This window comes from Trichoderma harzianum, assembly GCF_003025095.1.
Source record: "Trichoderma harzianum CBS 226.95 unplaced genomic scaffold M431scaffold_18, whole genome shotgun sequence".
Lineage (NCBI taxonomy): Eukaryota > Fungi > Ascomycota > Sordariomycetes > Hypocreales > Hypocreaceae > Trichoderma > Trichoderma harzianum.
In genome coordinates, this window is record NW_020209266.1 from 320,129 (window position 1) to 343,808 (window position 23,680).

The 23,680-nt window shown below is 48.9% G+C and overlaps 7 protein-coding genes across 7 annotated transcripts; 3 read left to right on the forward strand and 4 right to left on the reverse strand.

The window, feature by feature from the left end:
- Window positions 1-68: 68 nt before the first annotated feature.
- On the reverse strand, window positions 69-1,777 carry M431DRAFT_512923 (hypothetical protein). Its single transcript, XM_024919932.1, has 5 exons — window positions 1,558-1,777; window positions 1,429-1,457; window positions 1,170-1,299; window positions 1,015-1,092; window positions 69-858 (listed from the first exon to the last, which is right to left on the reverse strand). Exons 1-5 carry the CDS (start codon window positions 1,682-1,684, stop codon window positions 344-346), a joined length of 879 nt encoding a protein of 292 aa, XP_024769155.1. The 5' UTR covers window positions 1,685-1,777; the 3' UTR covers window positions 69-343.
- Window positions 1,778-2,034: 257 nt separating this feature from the next.
- Window positions 2,035-2,646, forward strand: M431DRAFT_97408 (hypothetical protein; the record flags this gene model as incomplete). Its single annotated transcript, XM_024924934.1, has 2 exons — window positions 2,035-2,055; window positions 2,128-2,646. 2 exons carry the CDS (start codon window positions 2,035-2,037, stop codon window positions 2,644-2,646), a joined length of 540 nt encoding a protein of 179 aa, XP_024769156.1.
- Window positions 2,647-3,089: 443 nt separating this feature from the next.
- Window positions 3,090-4,075, reverse strand: M431DRAFT_500260 (hypothetical protein; the record flags this gene model as incomplete). Its single annotated transcript, XM_024917907.1, has 2 exons — window positions 3,090-3,223; window positions 3,286-4,075. The coding sequence occupies 2 exons, from the start codon at window positions 4,073-4,075 to the stop codon at window positions 3,090-3,092; spliced, it is 924 nt and encodes a 307-aa protein (XP_024769157.1).
- A 1,800-nt stretch (window positions 4,076-5,875) lies between these two features.
- M431DRAFT_97402 (hypothetical protein) lies at window positions 5,876-10,146 on the forward strand (the record flags this gene model as incomplete). Its single annotated transcript, XM_024924933.1, has 3 exons — window positions 5,876-6,819; window positions 6,875-8,369; window positions 8,428-10,146. 3 exons carry the CDS (start codon window positions 5,876-5,878, stop codon window positions 10,144-10,146), a joined length of 4,158 nt encoding a protein of 1,385 aa, XP_024769158.1.
- A 2,910-nt stretch (window positions 10,147-13,056) lies between these two features.
- Window positions 13,057-13,636, forward strand: M431DRAFT_10061 (hypothetical protein; the record flags this gene model as incomplete). Its single annotated transcript, XM_024911230.1, has 3 exons — window positions 13,057-13,204; window positions 13,258-13,377; window positions 13,485-13,636. The coding sequence occupies 3 exons, from the start codon at window positions 13,057-13,059 to the stop codon at window positions 13,634-13,636; spliced, it is 420 nt and encodes a 139-aa protein (XP_024769159.1).
- Window positions 13,637-14,571: 935 nt separating this feature from the next.
- M431DRAFT_10062 (hypothetical protein) lies at window positions 14,572-19,586 on the reverse strand (the record flags this gene model as incomplete). Its single annotated transcript, XM_024911233.1, has 8 exons — window positions 14,572-14,716; window positions 14,796-14,925; window positions 14,983-17,600; window positions 17,660-18,244; window positions 18,304-18,328; window positions 18,396-18,578; window positions 18,634-19,083; window positions 19,229-19,586. 8 exons carry the CDS (start codon window positions 19,584-19,586, stop codon window positions 14,572-14,574), a joined length of 4,494 nt encoding a protein of 1,497 aa, XP_024769160.1.
- A 1,275-nt stretch (window positions 19,587-20,861) lies between these two features.
- Window positions 20,862-22,362, reverse strand: M431DRAFT_153694 (hypothetical protein). The gene is made up of 2 exons (XM_024912889.1): window positions 22,133-22,362; window positions 20,862-22,062 (listed from the first exon to the last, which is right to left on the reverse strand). The coding sequence occupies exons 1-2, from the start codon at window positions 22,354-22,356 to the stop codon at window positions 21,066-21,068; spliced, it is 1,221 nt and encodes a 406-aa protein (XP_024769161.1). The 5' UTR covers window positions 22,357-22,362; the 3' UTR covers window positions 20,862-21,065.
- Window positions 22,363-23,680: the final 1,318 nt, after the last annotated feature.

Consider the following 23,680-nt stretch of genomic DNA (forward strand, 5'->3'; position numbering starts at 1 on the left):
GACGATGTCGATCCCCCCCGTGGTTTCCGCCGTTACAGGTTAGCAATACGCTGTTTCTGAATCCCTGCCCAGCATGAAACTGCCAAATGAGCTCTTGCGATAACGCCCCGCTATCGTAAGGAAGATAGCTCGGGTAGTTTCAACTCTCAGGTGCCGGCTTATACAACCTCCTAGTGTTATGAATTGATGAGATTTGTAGGAGATTGTGAGATAAGCTTAAAAGAACAAAGGAAGAAGAAGCAGAGGGAGAGCCTAGAAAGCTTGGCGGCAGAAAAAATCGCTTTGCTCATTCATTCATTTTACTTGTTTATCCAAAATAGGTTGGCTGTGTTGTTGTATCGTGTTACAGCATTCCCTTCTTGACCTCATCCTCTCTCTCTTCCCACAGCGTCTTGCCCGTGCAGGAGCAGACGGTCTTGTCATTATCCCACATACCCGCGCTTCGCGCAATGACGCCGACTACAGTGTTGTCGTCGTTCTTGAGCGGCTGAGTCTCATCCTGTCTGGTGAGAACCATGGCATGGCCAATGACTTCCCAGATCTGAAAGGCGTGGTCCACAAATGCAGATCCGCGGCCGTCCTTGGATACCTGAACAATCCCCAGAGATCCCTTGGGCTCCTCCTTCTCGCCCCCAGACCAGATTGGGCCAGTTGATTCAGCGCCGTCCTTGAGATCTCCAAACTCACGAATGGTTGCCCGATAGGTGCCGGGAGCAACGCCCCTTATTGTGAGATCGATCAATGTCCGGTCAGGGCTAACTTGCACCATTCTAGCGAGGCCTCTTACTTCCCGGCTGGTATCATCCTCGACGTGCTCCGCTTGGTCAGCGAACGTCTCCAGGATGCTCACGGCGGCGCCTGAATAAACAATGTCCGTGTTAGCCACCTGTTTCTTAGGCCAATCGATTGGCATTGACGAAACATGAAAGGTACACCCCCCATGGAAAAGGGGGCACACTATCATGGCAAAATCATGGAAGCTTAGGCTCAGCAGTCAAGATTTTTGAAACGTACTGTTGGAAGCGCCGGATCCGCGAAGGATGGCGTCTCTCCCCGTAGCTTGGATGGCCTCGACGATGGCCGATGGTGCGACTGCGGCATGGCCCGATGCGTTAGCAGATGTGTAGAGATGATGCCGTGAAGTGGCATGCTCATGATGCCATGCTCACCAGATCCCTCGACTGATACCAGCTGGTCCTTGAGGTTTCCCTCGACCTTGGTGATGCCATCGAGTTTGTAGAGAGAGTCTGAAACGGACTTGACGCAGCCGTCGCAGGATAGCGGGACGGCGAAGAGGGTCTGTTTGCCCAGTGTTTCATCAGCCTCTCAAACGCTCCATGGACTGTGCACGTTTCTTTTTTCTTTGTTTCGAAAAGAAAAGAAAGAAAAAGAACAAGATTCTTTCTAAAGTCAAGGCAGAAGCCATACCTGGAAGCTGTGCTTGACAGCCATGTTGCCTGGTTGGTTGATGAAGCTGTCAGTCAAGACGCGGGGCAGTTGTAAACCCAGCTTGAGTCGAAGCTGGAGTTGAAGCTCGCCAAAGTGGCCAATACGTACCGGGTGTCGGAGCGCTACTAGTAGGGCTGGCAGAATGAGAAGCTCTATATCGGTACGCTGAATAGCCAGCAAAGAGGCCAAATGAAGCTGCCAGAATCTTGGAAGACGCAGCGTTCCTAAGCGCCATTTATTTCAAGGTGAATGTCCGAGTATTTGCACTCCAGTGCTTTGAAATCCACTGCAGTGATGCCATAACGCCGGGATTACACGGTCCCGTCCGGAGGGTGGAGCCGCAAGCAGAGCTTCTGGATGGGAAATTTTGGCTTATCCAAGGAGCGATAACGGGAAGGAGGTCATGTGACTTGGGCGCGATAGGATGAGTCAGCATTTGGATATGCAAACTTTCGAGGGTCGAGGTTCGTGATACTGCCCGCTTTGTAGGTTGGTGAAGCGTCCATTCACGGTGACATTCTCACCGGTGCTTATCGCCTCGAGGCCTAAGTTCTTGCAGAGACTTGGACCTTCAAGCTAGACAAGATGTCGCAGACCGTCGGCCTGGTAAGCCTTTCCAGCTTCTACAGCCAGCTACCCAAATATGCGAAGTTCTTCTTCTAACGATTGCTCCCACAGACAAGGCTCGCCTACTCTCGAGTATGGCACCAGGTTTCCGCCTCGACCCCTCACCCGACTCTTTCCACCCAACCCAACGTCACTCCTCCTTCTCTCGGCCGCCTGGCGTCCCGAATTGCCGTCCTGCTCATGGGCAAGCACAAGCCCACCTTTGACCCTTCAACCGACTGCGGCGACTACGTCGTGGTGACGAATTGCGCCGCTCTACACACCACCGGCAACAAGAAATGGCGCAAAAACTACTACAGACACAACACACGGCCGGGTAGCCTCCGGACTGTGACAATGGATGTGCTCATGGAGAAGCACGGTGGCAGCGAGGTGCTGAGAAAAGCTGTTAGCGGCATGCTGCCCAAGAACAGGCTGCGGGATAAGAGATTGGCGAGACTCAAGGCGTTTGAGGGCGAGGCACATCCGTATAAGCAGAATGTGATACGATTTGGAGGAAAGGCTGTGGGGTCGGAGGGGTGGGATAAGATGGTGGAGGCGATACGGAACACGGATAAGGATAGGTTATGAGGATGAGGTGGGAGAAGGGAGAAATGATGATGATTATGACGATAATCTTGTAAAGATTGGTTGTTGCTACTTGTATTATACGTTTTGTGTGTTTGACGACTCTGGGATGAAGGATGTGGGATGAAGACGATCTCATTGAAAACTAGAGGGTTGAGCTTGAGGGAGAAAATTGTAAAGTACATATACAAAACAAACACATATCACGCAGCAGATTTGAAATACGATGCAGCTACAAGACGATACTTATTAAATGTAATCCAATTCAAAACAAAACGCTATAACCAAGCTATCTGCGCACTTTGTCGCAGTAGCCGTTCATGACTATGATGATAATCCACCCATCTAATGTCCTTGATCCAACATTGACGCAACCCAAGGCGCCATCATGTACCTATTTAAACATGTAATTGATATCTCTTTTTTTCTGAATTTTTTGGATTATTTTACAAGTGTGAGTCGCGGCTGGGAGCAGCGCCGCGGGCAACCTCGCATTTGATGAGGCCGTTGGGGTTTGACTGGGGGACGTAGACCTCGGCATCCTTGCCGGTGTTCTTGATGCCCTTGTGCCAGCTCAAATCTGTAAGGTTTCATTAGCAATTGCGATTTCTTGTATATATGCTATATCAGTGAGAAACTTACCGAGCTCGAAAAAGTGCTTGTTGGGCAGCGAGTAGGTGACCAGCTCCGTCTCTGGTACGGCTCCCAGAATCTGCTCGCACATCTTATACATGGTGTTCTGCACACTGGCGCTCTCATCCTCGGCGAATCTCGTCAGGGTAATCTCGCGGGCTTGCTCCCACGCCGGATTAAACTTGGGGACTGCCTCCCGCACGGCGGCAACATCTGCAAAGGTCTTCCACTTCCAGGTGGCATCAACGTCGGTGGACAAGATGCGATCCCAGGTCTCGCCCAGAGTGGTGTACTCGTCCCGCACGAAGCCGTGGAATGCCGAGCCAGTGCTCTTGAGCACAGTCAGGCCCTCAATGCCGCTATTGATGACGATGCCGCCCTTGCGACTAATGCGGGCCTCAACATTGCGCGTCTCCTGGCCGTCGCGCAAGAAGCTGTGAGGATGCGGCTTCCCACGAACCTCCATGCGCGTCCAGCGGTGCGTGATTACCTTGACGTTTGCGGCGTGGATGTGGCTGTAGGTGTCGATGAAGTGGGAGCCGAGGATGGCGGCGAAGAGCTCCGGGGGGTTGACGGGGTTCAGCTTGGCGGTGATGAAGATTGTGTTCTTGATGGAGTCGGTGGCGACGACGACGCTGTTGTCGCCCTTTGTGTAGGAGACGTCGATGTCGCCCTCGAGGAGGCAGCTGACGGTCATTTCGGTGACGGTGTGGATGCCGGTGGCGGCGTCGCGGTCGGTCTTGAGCACGCGGACGTTGTCCTTGCCGTAGCGGGCGGCGGAGACGTGAGCAGTAGCCATGATGATGAGATGAATTGAGCTGTTTTGTGTGAAGTTGAAGCTGGTGATTTACTCGGGAGGAGATCTCAATGGAGAGAGAGAGAACCGGTAACGGAGGTGTCACGGAGATGAAAGCGGCGAACAAACAAACCAAGATGTCAACTATCAACACACTCAGCAATGAAGCTAGAGAAAAGATGGATGCAAGGTTGATCTACAAGGAGCGAGGCCTGGATTATATATAGCACATGCCCGTTGGTTACATGTGCATCCGGAGGACAGCATGAGATGATTCCATATCCACTTTCCTATCTGACACGCGCAAGATAGCTATCGGACATCGCCTCACATTGACTTTGCACAATAAGCAAACAAGTCCCGATCGACCATGCATAGCACCGGCTCGACTTTCCCGCAAGCGGCATCAGCGGCAAAAAGGGCAAGCCTTCGGGCCATGGCGCGTTGCAGCACGAGCTGATGAGCAGCAAAGACAATTGCAAAGTCTCCAATGTATGGCTGGTGGGGTTGCGACACAAAGAGGCCCGGAGCCCGCCGAATCCCAGACGCGGAGCCCCGGAGGCCCCAGGGCAGCTGGATCCTGATGGAAAGCTTGGGTCGGGATCCGGGATTTTTGGTGCTGAGGAGATGGGCCGATGTTTTTATGGAGGTACTTTGATGTTGGTGGTGCAGCTGGTGGGAAGGGGATGTATTTTAGGGGTTCGTGAGATGACCTGATGGAAGCATATTTGATGCCGAATCGAATGAGGGTATTGGGGTTGTATGTAGATATGGATGGCTATCTAAGATGCTGGGGAATCTCAATTAAGATAAGCAAGGACTAATGTGAATTAGTCGTAGTGAGTTGTGAGCTGTTAGTCCTTGGTAAGTTTGCCTCTCTTGTGATTTCATCAGATGGGTCTTAAACCAAGTGGGAAATCATGGATATCGGGGTCGTTGTTACGGTGCAGATCGCTGAAGACCCATCAGCCACAGCTTGATGCCATCATGCGATCGGGCTATTGCGCCCCGACGTGTGGTCGTTGACGTTACCACGGACGGGTTTTAGATTAAGTTGCATTGATACAGGCCTAAGAGAATTAGCATTGCTATTATCGGTAAATGGCAATACTCTTCCTCTTCTTTCTGCACTCTGTTCATGGCATTTGAAAGAGCCGAGTTCATATATCGCCGACAATAGGGTAGATGTCGCACAGTAGAAATAGACAGGTACCTGCTCTTTGCTGGTGAAATGGCCTACAGTGCATGTACTGCTGTGCCACAGCTCTGCTGCTACAGTACAGTACAGCCACCAAACCTTCATTCACCAGCCATGCATGGATGCTTTCAGCCCGGCCTTTTGAAATCCTGACGGCTGGTAACGCTTCATTTCAGTCCATCCTCTGCGTCTTGCTTGATTCGCTGTGTCGCGGGCTCAGCCTCGTCCCCTCGCATGTCTTGACCAGCTTCACAGCCGCGCCCGTCGAATCTGCGCAATTCGCTGTGCTCAGATTTTCGCTCGGCCTTGGTTTGGGCCTTTAGCTTGTCCTTCCGCCGCGCCAAGTTTCCACCGCTCAGATCTGCGATCTACACAGCGTTCCATTCTGTCACAGGTCCGCCAATAAGCACAGCTGCCCGTCCGGTTTCATGTGCTTCGAGCTGGACGAGTCGACAATCCGAATCTCACTTCTCTACGACACTGCCTGGACACAGCGCGAGCGAGACGAAACCCCCGAACCAGAGTCGCTAACACTCCTGGCCGGATAAACATACGAATGCTGAGGGCATAGTCCCTCCCCCCCCTCGGTGGGCGTCGCCGTCGCCATGCTGGCCAGCTCCTCGTCCAGCCAGAAGGGGTTTGCCACGTCCGGCCGGCCCTCGCAGAGCCTCGAGCGGTCCGACGTGCAGACCATCGGCCGGACCAGCATCGATCGCGAGGGCACTGGGCTGCAGATTCCCAATGGCGGGGCTTCCAGGAACCTATCGGCTTCGGCCGCCTCGTATGCTCCGCGAGCCAGCAGTCTCAATCCTGGCGCCGGCCCCGGCAGCTTCAGCTCCGAGCTGCGCAGCCAGATGATCCCCATCCGCTCAGGCAGCCGGACCGACGCAGGGCCTGTATACCCAAACAGCTTCGTGGACAAGGTCGAGGATGGCGAGATTGCCGAGCAGAATCTCTCGGCGTTGCGGGACAAGCTCAGCAGAGAAATGAAGATCAAGGAGGGCAGCGAAAACATGCTCGAGGCACTCAACCTCAAGAAGCCCAAGCAGACAAAGGAGCAGCGCCAGAGAGTCGAGGCGGAGCTGACCGCCAGCCATTCGCGCATCAAGGTGCTGAAGCAGCAGATCTCGGATGCCCAGGCCACCAGAGCGGCTCCGCCTAGCACGCCTCCCAGGACCAGAGCCCAGCAAGATGTTGCTCTCCATCGCTCACCGCATAGCATCCGATCGGGCCCCGGCTCAGATGTCGAAGAATCTACCGAGAATCCAACATTTACCCTTGCCGAGCTCCTCCAAGCGCTGGAAGTTGGGGGGATGACTCCCGACTACTATGTGACTCGGGCGAATCTTCTGGTCGACCTGTTCAAGAGATATCCCACCCTTAAATACGACCTGGTGTGGTCAGTCTTTGGCCTCCGCATGCAGATGATGCTCCTCAGCGAAAGCAGGGAGGTTGTCGCGGCTGGCTATCGCGCGACAAGATATGCGATTTCGGATCGAAACTCTCTTAAGAAGATTAGGAGCTTGAATACAGACTTTTTAGTTATACGGTAGGCCTTCCGGGATATTAGGTATTTGGTAGCAATCAAGCTAACGTGCTTTTAGATCATTGAACAACTATCGAAAGGCAGATGTCGAAAGAGAGCAGGCTCTCAAGTTTGTCCGAGCATTTCTTGACGTTAAGGACGGAGTTAAAGAGATCTCTCGAGCCGTTGTACGGACCATTGTGGCCGTAGCCGAGTACGGTGATGATCGGTCTGGATCAGCCCAGCCCACTGAACAAAATACAGATCGCCTACGGCCAATCTGCATCGAAACCCTAGCGGAGATTATGGTGCGAGATCCTCGTCTGATCCTGGCGTCAGGTGGTCTTGGTCCGCTCTCTGAGGCTCTATCTGAGGGAACTTACAAGGCCCCCGAGAGTCTGACGGCTGCCTTCCTCTATCTCCTAGACACGCCTCATAGACGAAAATACATCCAACCGGGATATGGCCTCGATGTGGTCTTTAACGTCTTTACAAGCCAGCTTGCTGGCAGCGAAGTCGTGCTGAAGCAGAACTGCAAAGCCATCTCCGTTGCTATGCGATCATGGTCTGGCCTTATGACTCTCTGCATGTACGACTTTCGGTCTATTCGGTCTCTTATTATGAGTGTATCTCTTCCCAACCCTGCCGTCCGAGAAACGATTTTGGACTTGCTCTTTTCACTCCTTCGCATTAAACCCCCTGCCTGGGCCGTGTCCTTTTTGGCAGGACGCAGGCTGACAACCTACGGAAGGGTGAACAGCCTGCACTTGAAAGCTGAGAGTAAAGATAGAGGGTATCTAGAAGAGGATATGGGAGAGCAAAACTTTGTGGACCACTATACAGCGCTCATCTTGGCGGTTCTCATCAGATCCGGACTTATTCAGACTCTGCTCCATGTTGCGCGCTCCGAGAACGACACCATGCTTAAGCGCAAGACGACACTGTTGATCGGCGAGGCGCTGAAGCTGGCGGCAAGACTGCTTCCTCCCTCGTGGAGCGCAGAGATACAACTCTTGCCAGAACTCTTTTCCGCGGCGGCCAAGTTTGGTGACCACCAGTCCTACATTGCGTCGGGCATTGTATACCAGATGAGCAGCATCAACCGCACATTATACCGGAGTGCGCCGGCCGATTCATTGGCTGGCATTCTACCATCGAGCGATAGCATGAATGATTTGGCCCTCCTTGATGACCAACGCAAGGCGGGTTCTACGGTGGCATTTGATGATGCCACATTCCGGCAGCTTCTCATCGACACTGGTGTGCTCAACAGCTCCAACTATTCCAAATGGAATTGGGAGAATATCATCAAGGTTATTGACGGCCCTCTGCAAGTCGGCAAGAGACTTGAAGAGGCTATCAAAGCCTCCAAGTTTATGAAGAGAATCATGAGCTTTTACAGGCCGTTCAAGTACAAGTTTGCTGACGTCCGAAATACACGAAACGCACAAAAGTATGTCAGGGCTGGATGTGCTCTGGTACACTCCCTGCTACAATCACCAGAGGGAGTCAGATTCTTGGCAGATAGCAAGCTGCTGAGGCAGATTGCGGAATGCCTGGCTCAGTGTGATCCGGTGAGCTTCATCTAAATAAGGCCACTTTAAAGTTTTTATGCTGACGTTTGGGCGACAGACCAGTGGATTAACCGCACAGTATCCCATGTTTTCTAAGGACAGGCTGACGGATACCCTCTGCGCTGGTTACTTTCCGATGCTCGGAGTGCTTACTGGCGATCCAAAGGGGTTGGCTATGCTGGAGAGATGGCGCATGTTCAACATGATGTACCATATTTATGAGCTGACCACGCGCCCTGATCTTGTCAAGCTCCTCCTTTCTAGTTTTGACTACAGCCTCCAGGGCCACCACCGCATCTTGCTTTCCAAAGCGCTGACGGCGGGTACGAAAGAGATCCGAATACACGCCACAAATACCCTTCGAAAATGCACTCTTAGGAGGGTGCCGTCTATTGATGGCCGGGGCGAAATGAGCGACTCGAAATGGGCCATCCAACTATTAGTCACCCAGCTATACGATCCAGAGATTGAAGTTTGCTCTACTGCGGTCAAGATACTGGAAAAGGCCTGCAACAGAAAGGCTTACTTGGCGTACATTGTCGAATGTCGCCCGGCCCTGGATCATCTTGGCGAAATTGGAGCGCCTCTCTTGCTACGATTCCTATCCACATCCATCGGTTATCACTATTTAGATGGACTTGATTATATCAGCAACGAGATGGACGATTGGTTTTTGGGAAGAAATGATTCTTATGTCGGCCTTATCGAGGCTAGCTTGGCCAAGGCATTTCTAACGGATACGGACGAACAACATCATCGCCTGAGCGTGTTTGAGGAACATGAGGCGGAAACCGATTATCACGATAGCCATATACCACCCCACTTCTACAGGGAGCTGACGAGAACCCAAGAGGGTTGCAGGTTGCTCAGTGATAAGGGCCATTTTGAGGAGTTTGCCAACACAATTCGTGAACATGGCATGCAATCTGAGGACCCTGAGCTGATTACCAAAGTGAAGGGCTGCCTTTGGGCTGTTGGCAACGTGGGATCCATGGAGCTTGGTGCACCATTCCTGGAGTCTACCGATATGGTTGAGCAGATTATCAAAATCGCAACACAGCACGAGGTAATGAGTCTCCGTGGAACCGCCTTTTTCGTTCTCGGTCTCATTTCTCGATCGACACATGGTCTGGAAATCCTGTCAGAACATGGATGGGATGCGAATACTACGCTCATGGGTAATTCCCTTGGCTTCTGCATTCCGTCCAACCTGTCAACGCTGTTTTCACTATCGCCGTGGCATCACGAGACAGCTGCTTCTATTACACTGCCAGAGTCACAATGCACCATAAAAGAGCAGCCTCCGCCTAGACCCGCTCGGCCACCGTTGGAGTTGTCGGAAATGCCACCCCTTCTTAACGACAGTGCCATCAGCGAGCGCATACTCGAGCTTATAGTAGACCTTGGAAACACTGTCTTATACCGGAAAGCAGTCACCGAACTGCAAAAGATTAAAGCTCGCAAGCCAATGGCTTTCCGCAGCGCAGAATTCTTCAAGACGGTCATGGGGCTGATGGAGTGGAATCACTACCGACTCGGCGTCCGTAGAATGGTGATTGACCTTTTTGAAAAGACTGTCATGCGACAAATCGTGTTCGAGGAAGAAGAGAGCGATAGCAGCGAGGAGGACGAAAGCAGTCCCGTGGAGGTGGATGACAGTGTCAGCTCTGGAGACGGAGACGACAGGGATGATAGGACGGAGAGGCAGAGGAGCATAAGCGAGCCTGCTGAGCCGCCGCTGGATTTGCTGCCGGCACCCTTGAGGGTACGACGGTGAGGAGAAAGTTTGGGGGCTGTCAGCAATTTATAACGAGGTGTGGCCCCAGGATGGGCCGATTGGAGGGGGGATATGCTTGAATGATGATGATGATGAGGAAGAGGGTTTTGGGTTTCAACGATTTGGAATGTCGGTGCGTATCGGATGGAGGGGGCTTTATACGTTGGGTGATCTTATGGCCGGCATGGTGTTTTATTTGCTCGCATAGCAAAACGCATTTACTCTTTTGCCCTCAGATATATATGCGCACATTTACACACACACACATCAACACGTTCACACACAACGCTCATATATATATCTGTTTTTTTTTTCCGAAGCGGCGAGAGAGTTGCAGCTTTTTTCTTTTGGCGCGAAAAAGGGAAGGGGGTTCATTTTCATTCTGGCGCTGGGGGAGGGAAGGGGAGTAGCTTGGTAGGAAGGAAGCTTTTTAGGGGAGTGAGGATGGGGCGGTCTTTATTTTGAGACTTTTTTTTGTGATTTGTGTGAGTGTTTTTAGCTTGGGTTCTTTTTTGGCAAGTAGATTTGAAATGGACAGGCTTGTGTGAAACTGATGATGATTGTGCTGTGACGATGATGTACTGTGACGATGATTGTGCCGTGATGGTGATTGTGCTGTGATAACTAGGTATCTTGAGTCCGTGTATTCTGTGGGGGCTCGGTGGGGGCTATGTAAGGGTGTTATGTGTTAACTGAGGAGACGAATTCGATCGTTAAGATGATATGATTTGTCTCTACTGGTCTTCGGCTATGTCTGGGAAGAAAACCGAGATATAGTTGGGCTTATTCCCGGCGATGGATCGGGGAATGTGGGATGAAGCCGGGATGACTCCATTCAAATCCGACGGGGGAATGCCCCCAACTTGCGGGTGCTTACTCCTTACTGCAATACGATAGATATTACGCTGTATGTATTTCCATCAATTAGGATTCATCGAGGGGCTAGATATTTAGCTCCAAGTTGTATATTAAACCACTGTATCGGGTAGGGAATGACTGAAGGGGAGTATCGCTCGCTCCACTGCAAGGTATCATCTTTGTTGAGCTTGTTATCTTATGTGGAATCTTCGGGACATCGGCACGCTATTTCATCCTGTGGAACTTTTTGAAGATGGCCTATGAAGACAGCCCTCATCAGCATAATAGAAACAATAGAAGACGCCAGGCCTGTAACGATAGGGTGACCCAAAAACGGTAAGAACTGTCGGCTGTGATTAGTTGTTTTCGGGACTTAAGATACAGTCCGTAACCATTATGCAGTACCCATTATGCAGTAACCATTGGGCTATACTGGAATCATTGCGAGGAGACCTTGCATCGTGGTTGCCAGACTCTCCAAACTCAAGCGCTGTTTGGTGCAAAAATAATAACTAGACTAAACTCCACCCCCGGCCTCTCTCTACTTCTCGTCAGCAATATAAGTCTTAGTTTCCAAACCTAACTCAATAGACCTAAGAGAATGTCATAACTTTATTCCCCCTTAAGCCAATTACAAACGAGCCTAATCAAGCTGCATGAGGGGAATAGCCGAGCTTGGCGGACGATCAGCACACAAACCCAGACGCTACGCACACAAGGCATCCTTGCATTGCAGTTGTAGCGATAAAAAAACAGAACTGTTAGCTCCATACCTAACAAGTTATTTTGCTCTATAAACGTCACAGGACTCCGTAGTGTTGTATGTATTGCTCCAGTGTACGCACGTATTCATCTTCTTCTCTCTATTCTGATACCCGCTTGCCGGCGGGTACCTGGTTTAAACTAGCTTACCCGCCCTATCCTGAACTGCTTCATCCTGGTGCATTACTAAAAGATCCTAACATTATTTAAGCGAAGCGTCTGTTTCTAGCTAATCTATGTTTTGAGGGATAAGCTGGTATTTAGTTGATCAATACTAGTATGCTGTAGTTGGTGAATGCAAATGTGAGATACCCAGAGTATAAGATCAGAGCTTCACCGCCTGCTCTCGCTATTCTATACCTGTACACCGTATTTGGAATGTGGTCGACAGGGTTTAAATACAAGTTTTTTCTTGATTTGTCTATGTCTTACTGGTTAATTAACCAGTAAGCCTCGCGACCAGGTACGGAGAAGTGTCTGTGGAATACGAGTAGTATGCTGTAATTCCCTTAGCGAGAGCGGAGTACAGCAAGTAAGCAGCTGGAATATAACTCCTCCGTAAAATATCTCTCTCAGTCAACGTCATGGTACCGTAGCCGTTTGGCCGGAACTATACGCAATAGTTTTGGGAAAAGTAGAATGTGTTCTCTGTTACACTTGCTGTCTAGCGGACGACGAGAGCGGCGGAAAATTTGAAGACCGCATAGAAGATCTTTGCAAATCGAAAATGGCTCTTTGTATGGTAACTTGAGGATAGATTTTGGCAGGAGAGAAGTATCCTATACGAGACAAGCGGTACCATACACAGAGCTACTCGGAAAGAACGCGACTGTATCTCAGTTCCTGCATGCTGTCTTCAATATGTCATCGACTGGCCATGTCAAATGTGTACGACCCCGGAAACACGAGCTCGACGTCGGACTCCGTTCACAGCCTGGATGATAATGTCGGATAATGGCCTAAATGATTGTGTCAGATAATAGCCCAAATGATAACCCAGATAATAGCCCAGATATTACCCCAGGTGGTTGTGCCAGCTCATCCACCATCTTCTCAAGTTCCTTGGTCCCTCGGCTTATACTAAGTCAAGCGGTGTATCTGCCAAAGTGATTGGCTAGGAGCCCTGCGATATACAACATATTACGTTCCATATCATCACTAGTGTCGTATAGGGACCTTGTCGATTCGGTTTATGGAGAGACAGCAAGATGTATATATAAGACAGGCTCGTCTCTGTTATTTTGAATTTCCCTTCAGAGTATCAAAGGCACTAATACAATTACCGGTATCATGCATTCCAACACCGCTATCACCATCCTGACTGCCCTCGCTGGCATCGGATCCGTCGCTGCAGAGGGCATCAACTGCGAAGGCGCAGCTGGTTGCAGTTTTGCAGGCGGTGGGATTGCAAAGGAGCTCCAGGGATTCATCAACAGCGGTTTGTTCTTCGTGATCCTAGTGCTAGTTCTGTACTAATCAAGTGCTGCATAGCGAACGATGGTACCTGGTTCAACAATGGACAGCAAATCGCCTGCGCCAACGGCATTTGTGCATTCTTCCAAGGAACTGGCGGAGGCTGGGGGAGCGACGCGAAGAGACTGGCCGCTGACAGTAAGTCATGTTCTCTTGTGTGATGAACTACCCATGTATATCTAGAGGACCTGGATTGTACTGGGTTTGCCGAGCTTGTGTAGACAAGGTGCTAACAAATGAACTAGTCGTTGGCCACGGGTGCAGCATCTGTGGAAGTGCTCCCTTCTATTATCCTAACCCCAATGACGTTTCGACTTATGGGGAGCTGACATTTAATGCTGTTGGAAATGACTGCGGAGTTTGTTTGTGCTCCGATCCGGGCTGCTCTGATCCATAGAGGCTTGAAATTTTCGGAGCAGTTGAAAGGTTGTCTCTTGGATATTGTTAGGGTCTGAACCGACAGAGCTGCATACTTTGTGAAAAGTATGTACAAGTCAGCCAATTGATGTCTCAGAAGGACTGTGAGAATAACCTTCATTCTTACGGGTACAAGTGGACAGGCCTGAGTAGGAAGAAAGAGACGACTGGATACCAGTTTCATTCAATTAGCTCTTTAATTACTTTTAAATAGCCAGTTGTTAATCATTAATTTGATATATGATCATACCTGCTTAAAGCTACTTCCTGTTTAAGGAGTACTATAAAGTACCTACTAGGTATAGACATAAGAGGGAAGCTTATTTATACCAGTTAAGCACTTTAATTTCTAGTATACATTGAGAAATGAAAGTACATAGTCATCTTGCAGCTTTAATCCAATTGATAAATAAAAGGTGATGTCCCAAAATTAACCTTGCCGCTTCCTCCCTCTGAACACATGCCTATTACAGCAAACAGCCGTAATTCGGATGGAACAGAGATTTCGAGTTCTAAAGTGAAACATATGTCAACAATATAATCAAATTAATGTGAGCAACAAGAGCTACTAACCTTGCCTGAGACCCTTTTTGGTGAAATAGAGGTGGCAGCGCTGCCGTCAAATCAGATATATTTGTCAAATCTATCAATCAATCAATCAAATCATCGCGAAATTCTCAATCAATCAATCAAATCTTCAAGACCAATTATTTGATAGATTTGATACAATTCAAATAACTCTAGGGTATTGAAAATTATAGTACGATAAGATAAGGGTAGTTCCAAACTTCTTATATAATCAATAAGATAAGATAAGATAACTAAGTGTAGACAGGGGTCCAGACAGGGGTCTAGACAGAGGCCCAGACAGGGGTCTAAACAGGGGTCTAAAATCGCGAAAAATCGCGAAAAAAGTCATAAAAATCTGTCAAAGGTCGCCAAATCTTTCCTCTCGCCAGTGCATTTCCCCGTCGATCCCTCATAGCCCCAGGACCGGGGAAATCGACCAGGCAGCTCAAAGCGAGGCATAAGCTCGTCGCCAACGCCGATAGAAATAATGCTTCGATTTCCAAGTTAACAGGCTGAACAAGATAGTGGAAAAAGAGGAGGGAGACAGTCCGATGGGAATAGGTACTTACCCTTCATCTCCGGCTGAAGCAACCGTAAACTCGAAATAAGAGCTTTGACATGGTGGAAATGGGTGATTCGCCAGCAGTGAGGCCGCAATACTGGAAGGGGCTGATAAAGCGTATGCCATCATCCATGGACCTAGTCGCAGCTAATTATTACAAAATTGAAGAATTTCGTACGAACACATGCACTTACGACCGGCAGTTAGCCAACCAAACAGAAACTCCACCGATGTGCAGCATGGCACGCCCTGAAATTCAACTTCTATGCGGTTCTCGCCCAATTTCAACTGTGGTGACTTGAAGGTCCCATCACCAAATTCGGTGGGTCCAAGGGCTCCAGTAGAGCTTCCTCCAGTCCGTACAGAGGCTCTGGCCCGTTGAAGACGCCAGTCGGAGTAAGACCACCCATGAGTATCCAGCTGGTCTTGATCCGCGCCACTCTCGATCAAAAGACGACAGATGTCTTCGTGTCCAGCCGCCGCCGCAGCCAATAGGGCGCACCCGTATAAGCCTCCACCCTGGTTGATCTCACTGCCGTGGTGTAAAAGCGTGTTGACAATCTTTTCATGCCCGTTGTACGATGCTGCTTGCAACGCGGTGTTGAAGATGCCACCGGAGGCATGATTAGGATCTGCGCGTAACTCCGAGCCCCCAAGAAGCGCATTGACGTTCTGTAATTCCCCAAACAAGGCGGCTGCTTGAAGAGGGCTTCCATCGTGGCCTTCTTGGTGCGTTGGTTCATTCTCGAGCAGCAAGATGATCTTATTCCAATGGTCCGAACGCCATCGAACAGCCGCCTGAAGAGCAGGAGCGTAGAATCCAAACCGAGGCAGTGCAACGTCAAAGGAAGAGGGACCAGCATCAAACCAGTGATCAACCAATCCCTGTCCGCCTTGGAGGACGGTAATTCTTCCATAAAATGGCGCTTCAAAGTTGACATTCCATCTGGATTCCAGGAGTCTTGCATCTGAATCCGGGTTGGCGCCCTTGTCAAGTAAATCTGTCACAATCTCACCGTTTCCATGCATCGAGGCCGTTTGGATTGCGTCTCCAAACTGGCCGCTTTCAGCATGAATATCTGCGCCTGCCGACAATAGGATGTGGATTTTGTCTCTTTGGCCAGCGAAGCAAGCTTGCTGTAAAGGAGTTCCGTAAGGATAAGGATTGAGATTTGCACCGGCGCCGCAACGCTCCAAGACCAACTGGAGTATGGCTGATGCTTTAGCAGAATCCGGTACCCAGCCGCCGGCAAGTTGATGGAGTGTGCTGGTATTGTACCCGGCATAAATGGCTGGGTCTGCACCGAGATCCAAAAGGTATGATATAAGCTCGATATCTACATGGCGGACGGAGACGTTGAGCGCAGTCCCATTCCACGCACCGACGCGGTTCACATTGGCTCCATTGGCGATCAACATCTTAATCAACTCTTGGTCGCCAGCCATGGCTGCTGACTCTAGTGCTCCTCCAGCTGTTCCACCAGGTCGATAAATGTTCTTCTCATCATCCTCTAATCTTGCTCCGTGTCGAAATAGCGCATCGGTTGCTTCCAGATTAGAGCAAAATGCAGCTGATTGCAAGGCACTGCCAAGATCTGGCACATGTGAATTTACCTCTGCACCCGCCTGGATAAGGATTCTGATCAGCTCAGCACAAGTATTGTTATCTTTATCTTCGTCTTTGTCTGAGCCTCCGATAGCAGCGCCTCTCAAGGCATGATTCAGATCACTCGTCGTCAACCGGCCTTGGATTCGCTCTAGATAAACTTCAACCCCGGCGCGCCAATTGAAAAGGGCGGCAAAGTAGAGAGGAGTTATATTGCCATGGTGATCCTTCCTCGTTCCCGGTGCCAGAATGCGATAGAGCTGTAGCCAAGACCTGCAGCTGGGATGCGAAGCAAAGTTTTGCTCTTGGTGTTCCATGCACATCTTGACGAGTCTCTCACCATCTTCGTCGCTAGGCTGAGCAAGGTCAATCCCATTTATTGACTGCCATCCGCGGAACTCTCCATGGATGTCGCTGGTATAACAGCCGCAATATTCATCTCCTACTGGAGGACAGAGAACGCTGACTGTAGTCAGTGCTCTATACCCATTGACTCTACTTGTCAATTCAGAACTCTGTATAGACGAAAGTTGTGGCTCGGGAAGAAAAAAGCAATCCAAGTAGGCCACTAGAGAGTCGCTGCAAATTGATAGTTCCCTGCAGTGATCACCAACGTGATATGCTGCATAGTCAAGAAAGTGGTTTTCTTGTCGACACCGGTTTAGATCGTCCTCGTCGACGTAAGGCGTCTTGAATATTTCGAACGAAAGATAGATTAAGCAGTTTCTGGCAAGCTTTTCATGAACTTTTTGAAGGTCTACACGGTAGGATAGTAACTTAGAATGACTTGGATTACTGATGGCTTCAGTAAATCGATCCTTGATCAGAAACTCTTTCAACGAGAAATGGCAGAGGGTGACTTCTTTTGTTGTTTCGTTGACGTACACCACTGGTCCGCAAATGTCGATCAGGGGTTTTCCGTGTACCACTCCTGTTTTTCGAAGCTCTTGCTGGCCTCGACCAATAGTTACAGCTTCCGCCAACTCATCTAGCTTGAGGGGGCGCTTTGCAGCAACGAGCCACCGTATTATTGCGCGCTGTCGTTTTCTCCGGACTTTGTTATTCCGGACCATATCCGCAAGCTTTTCTAGAATGCGGACATACATTTTATCGATGTCTCCAGGTAGGTCTTCCAAAATCTCTTCGAGATCGTCGTCACAGTCACATTCCTCTATTATCTCCATTTGATATCGGGCTAGCAAAAACCTTGTAGTATCATCAGCACATTGATTTGTAACTAACCAGCCCAAAGATTTTACACTTACATATTGCCGGCAATACGCGGGATAGTTTTCTGGACTCGGTGCAGCATCCTGTCAGATATATCTTCCTTTTCTGTATCGTTCCTCATGGAGGCCACGCGACTGTCAACGAAGATTTTCACATCGTTATGTGTGTGCTCTGTGAGCCATATATCTGGTTGTCCTTTGAAATGTCTTTCAATGGCACCTTCACTTCTACTAGTCGCAAGGATCTTCAGATTGCCCTTTGTATTGTCAAATATACCACGAAGTTCCTTCGTAATGGATGAACGGTCGCTGCATTCGTCGAGAGCATCAATGACAAGGAATATGCTATCAAGATCGTCGAGGCCTCTTTGTAGAATATCCTTGAGAGCCTCTAGTTTGGGAGGAGGCAATTGTTGTGCCACGTTGTACCTTAGATTCGCTCTTTGATGATCAATCAGGGACTGGAGCGCAGACCGGCTCCTATAACAAACCTGGGATACTAAGCTTCCTAGAATTGTCTGATAGTCTGTCGTTTCGCTGTTCGTAAATGTGCAATAGAAGAAGGCCAATGCAATGTTTCGCGTCTGGACATGGGCTTGAAGTGTATCTATTACCGTAGAGCTAGATGGACATAAGTGATGACTTCTCACACATTTTCATGAGATAACGAGTTTACTTACGCAATAATCGCCTTCCCAGCACCCGCTTCGGTATTGTAAGCCATAATTATACACTGATAACAATTTTACCAGGGATTTTTCGCTCGACTTACGGATTCCTCTAACCCACAGGAAGCTTTTCTCCGACGAATTGAGCCACTCATTGAACTTGCGGCTTTCAATGAACGAAAGATTGGTTCCATCTTGTCGTTTACTCAAATTATCTTTGTGAATCTCTCCTTCAGGGTGTTTTGAGAGCCACCTGTGGGCTGATTCGATGTCATTGTCAGTGAGCCCTAAGATGGTAGTTAGATGGAAGGCTAATTCTCACGCTGTTTTCGGGAACTTTACTCACCCTTTTCTGGAGGGAGGCATTGCAGAAAAGATTTAACATATGCCGCCGCCATTGCAGCGGCATAATTTTGCCATGCCTTGTATCGGCGTAGTCGCAGATGCCTCGGATTACCAGCGACGGGAGATTGTCCATCAGTCCTGCACCCTCCATTTCGAAGCACATTACGCCCAATTCATCACGTAGTGCATCTCGAGTCACTCCGTCACGCATCACCTGGTTTCCAGATGCGATCAGTCCATGATGGATGAGTGGGCCTTCAAGGGCTCGCTCTGGTCGCATTCTCGCCTTTGTCGCGTCACATTGTTCGCAAGTCTGCTGCCCTTCAAGATGTTGATATGTTGCTTCGTACAAGACATCCGTGCCAATATCGGGCGCCATAAAATACTCAGTCCTGTTTGAATCGCGAGCAATCATATCACGAAAGTTGTCCATGATTCTCGCCTTGCCTTGGACGTGTTTTTGTCAGGAGCTCCGCCGCGACGCCCAGCAGATAATCAGGAGGCTTATTCAAGATTCCCCCATGCCTAACAAACTTTCCTTGTGCAATGGGTTTCCCAAAATCGTATTGCACTACGCCCCCGTATCTGTCACCTGGCTGGCTCACCACGATATCTCCTAGTCGGATATCATTCTCTGGGCTTGGGCCAGGGCTTCCACCGCCAATTCCAACCATCAGGCCATACTTGATGTTCGGAAAATTGGCCATCAACTTGACGGAAACTGTGGCAGACGAGATGGTGCCAGTTTTCCCCGAAGGTAGACATACAATGGCAACATTGTGATCGCTCATGCGGCCGTATCGGAAAACATATGCAGTATTTTCACTCTGGGGCAGTCGATCAAAAGGAGGCTTGTATTCGGTATCAAGCATGCAGGTCACAGCATCGAATTCTCGCGGCAAGGCGCAAATGATTCCTATGTAGAAATCCCGGACTGATAGCGCCATCATTTTGGCAAAAGGACGAGGGGTTGTAATTGCTAACGGACGATGTGTGTTTGAAGTATTTGAAAGGGCTGAACTATTATCAATGGAGATGTGCGGCTACATATATTTATAGCGTGATATAACAATCATTGAAAGTAGGTACATGTACTTGTGCCAGTAGAAGTCGATTCAAATAGCTTACAAACAAAATACAAAGTGGAGTGTATAAATAAACACATCATAACTGCTATCTGATAGGTACACGTATGCTCGAGTTCGGTGATATGCAGCAACCAATCCTTCAGAGCCAATGGTGTAATGGCACCTGGCATGCAGATTCTGTCGCTCATATGTGAGTAACAGGATGAGTGTGGGGCTATTGATATAGATTTGCAGAAGGAGGACAGCTATTGGGTTCCCTGAGCTTGAGTGGCTTACGAAGGATTGAAGATACAATACCCAGGTATATTGATTAGTTGTACTAGGAGCAAGGCTGGCCATATAAGGTACCGTATATTGTGGCGCCGATACCGCTGGAGTTGCTTTGACTCGGTCTTATTGGCTTCTTTGGACAAACTGCCTAAAATGATTTATGCAGGTAAGGCTTTGTTTTAGAACTGTTAAAATGGAACAAAAGATGCTGAAAATGGAAGTTATTGAGTCTGCGTTGAAGTCGGAATCTATTCGGGAACGTATCCAAAAGAAAAATAGCACCAAACAAAATAAATGGGATATTATTCTTTCTAAATATATGCTGCAGGTATTCACTGCGGATTACAATATATATTCTTAATATAGCTTGTTGTTTTGTAAAAGATGGTTTATGTAGTTTTGCATGTAAATGACTCATGAGGGAGTGGCCAACTCTTTGACTCTAAGATGTATAATAAAACACTTTATTGACTGTAAAGGAACTGAAAGGGACACCTTGAGTTTTTGTTTTATAGTTTAAGAGATATTGGAATGTTACTTTATCCTGCGGAGCTTATTGAGTATGGTCTACGAAATTGGTCGTGAGGGCGCCCGTCTCACCCGCATTGCAGCACCTAACTACAAATGATAGAATAACGCACAACAACGGCAATTCAATGGCAAAAAATGCAAAAAAGAAACAACATACCACAGCCGGTGTTCGCTGATGGTCACCCACTCAACTACTAATCTGCCGGTTAGAAGCTTGTCTATGGGGGAGCAAACGAGACCCCGAATTCTCCTCTACCTATGGTCGTATGCGACAAACTGATAGCAAGAATAAACTAAAAAGAGGGCAAACCAGTTGCAAGGCGCGTCAGTTGAAAAGGAGTCTTTTATTATGGATACCTCATTAGACAAGCATCCTGATAATGATTCATTCCAGATGCTAAACATCATTCAGAAGACTAAGGCCGGTGTGCCTATAATAGGACTGTGTTTTATCTCCTAACCCATCATCCGGTCACGCACCCATTTATTTTTTTGATCGTTACATGATATACGCCGTACTGGGCAACTGTCTCAAAATCTTTATTGGGCATTCCATGCAATTGCCACAGAAACAGCGTGACTGCTTGCGAAGACAGTGCCTTGATCTTGTCCGCTTGGAGTTGCAGCTGCATAAAATTTGGCCGATCCCTGGTAAGTCAAGTGGGTGCCATCGTAGCCAAAGCTGCTGGCAGTAGAGACAGAGCTACTGCAGCTTAAGGAAGAGTCGCTCAGGATAGCGCACTTTCCCTTGCTTGAGCTGAGTGTAAAGGTAGAACCGTTCGGAGTGGCAGTGTATGTGGCAGGAGTACCGCCAGCGCGATACCAGGCTCCGCTGCTAACGAGGAAGCCATCGCTCGTTGTGCTGGAGGTATCGATATATAGGAATCCTTTGCCTGACAGAACTCCTCCTGGTGGAGGGGTGGATCCTGCGCCAGAGCTTTTAGTGCTTGACGCTGCTTTGGAAGTTGTCTTGAGAGTCGTTGTAGGCGCAGGGCTACCAGACTTTGGCAGATATTTGATGCCCGTCTTGGGGCAAGTAGACCCAGAGCCAACGGGGTCAACAGGAGTAAATGTGCCGGTTTGAACAGATCCACGGACGTTAAACTGATACCACAGCTCATTGAGCTCGCCATTATCGCAATTAATGACGACGTTGTGACCGTGGTGTGCAGTGAGAGCAGCCTGGATAGCAGCCAAAGTGTATGTGGCAGTTTTTGAAGGAACAATGCCAGCTGCAGCAAGCCAGTCATACGAAGGAAGGCTTTGAAACAAGCTCACGGTTCGCGTGAAGAAGTCCCCAACTTCCTGGGTTGGCTGATAGTTGGTGTAGCAATCCGGATCAAGCGTGCTGATGCATGTAGCGTGCTTGCCAAATTCGTGCTCCCAAAAGCTCTCGTCATTGCCCGAAATATCTTTCCAATATGTCTGCATAAAAGAAAGTGTAGAAGGCGCTGATTTTGCTAGAATTGCGGAGATGTTGGTATACGCTCTTGATGAGTCGCAGTTCTGCTGAAAGGTTCCATCACAGTTGTCTGGCCTAATTGAACGGTTAGTGAAACAGCCAACGGGCGCATCAATCGTGCTAAAATAACTTGGAAGCGTCTTACCATAGGCCATGGACAGTCCATGAGTTGCTAGGGCCCGTGGATGGGTTGGTGTCCCAAAATTGTGTCTGAAGAAGCTGGCCGCCTGGATAGTTGAAGCAGCAAGTATTGCTGACGGCGGTGGTATTCTGGCAACTCAGCGGCAAATTAGATGCGCATGTTACTGAGGCTGCCGACGCAGATCCGGCGGCCCAAGCGGCTCCAAAGACGAGATGTCGCAACGCCATTTTAACTCACAATATAGATGAGTTTGACAAGAAGTAGTTTTGCTCAACCTGAGATATTTCTCAACATCAGCAGCATTACCCCTCTTATATATTGTAGAGCTGAAACGCTTTCTGAGACTGCACTGACTAGTATTCAATGCTGATTGCTGCATTGCGACACCGACGACCTGCCAAAAGTTCAGCGGCCGTTCTCCATACGTTAGCATTTCGAGCTTCCGCATCCAGGCTAGCCAGAGCGATCATAATGAAAATTTAGCTGGTCTGTTTCCCTATCGTTTGGTTCAGCTCTTTGATTCGACCACTAATCTAAGCATATCATTCAATGCCCGTGGCTCATTGGCTGGACGTGGCTGCAGCCGATTTAAAAAGTACCGATAATGTCCGGAGCAGGCGCCTAAAAGAGCATCTCGAAGAGCAGTTGTATTGTAGAGCTAGAGCATTATAGTAAAGTGTGTAACATCTCAAGTGAAGTAGAAATGAGTGATTTTGTACGCGGCTATCGAGAGGAATTTCTGTAAATGTTATGAGACGAAATGGGTTTGTAATTGTTGATTAGCTGTGTTCCCATCTTCAAAGTGCGCCAAGTTGTTAGTCGCAATTATAAGCTTGATCTACGGACACATGCACGATACATACTATTTTAGATCAAAGCGATTTGCATAGGATGCAAATAACGATTTAATTATTAACCCATGTATCCCGAAGTATTATACGACTGTTCATTGCCATAGTAGCGTGAGCGACATCGCATTCTTGTCCCTGAGAAATAATATCTCTACTGTTGATGAACCATTGAGGTTCTAGAACCCAGTCCTATTATTCAAGGAATTCGAGAAAAGACTTTAGCTCCGCGTTGAACCGAGTAGGCTTGTCTCTGAAAAACCAGTGCCTGGCGCCTGGGATCACCGCTAATCTAATTCCATAGTCAAATCAAGCCTCGCGGCCTGTGAGCATAGCCGGACTAAAATATGGATCGAGCTCTCCTCAAATAATGGCGCTGGGGGCAGTTTGAGCCAAGCCCTTAGTACTGAGGTTCTGTCCATATGGAGGCGCAGGAAAGTTTTCGTTGTAAAAGTCAAGCATCCCATAGAGAGGAAATTTGCGCACGTAGTCTCCAATCTGATCGCGGTATGTTTCGTTCAATATGTGCTGCACTACGGTGGAAACACTTTTTTTGGATGGCCTGGAAGGAACGCATAGTATGGTATTGTGTATTCCGATAGCTGTTGCTGGTAGCTGTCAAACTCAGTCAAGGGGAGGAAAACTGGGATAATTGGTGTGTTAACCATAACGAGGCCCATTAGCATGTCCGAATGCGCCAAAG

What these genes read in the sequence shown, in the direction of transcription:
- M431DRAFT_153694 (XM_024912889.1), bottom strand. Translation starts at nt 22,356, where the DNA reads ATGGCGTTGCGACATCTCGTCTTTGGAGCCGCTTGGGCCGCCGGATCT. An exon ending in TGGACTGTCCATGGCCTATG is followed by an intron (nt 22,063 to 22,132) that starts GTAAGACGCTTC and finishes CCGTTCAATTAG; the next exon opens with GCCAGACAACTGTGATGGAA.
- M431DRAFT_512923 (XM_024919932.1), bottom strand. Translation starts at nt 1,684, where the DNA reads ATGGCGCTTAGGAACGCTGCGTCTTCCAAGATTCTGGCAGCTTCATTT. An exon ending in CTGTCAAGCACAGCTTCCAG is followed by an intron (nt 1,300 to 1,428) that starts GTATGGCTTCTG and finishes CTGGGCAAACAG; the next exon opens with ACCCTCTTCGCCGTCCCGCT. An exon ending in GGTATCAGTCGAGGGATCTG is followed by an intron (nt 1,093 to 1,169) that starts GTGAGCATGGCA and finishes GCCATGCCGCAG; the next exon opens with TCGCACCATCGGCCATCGTC.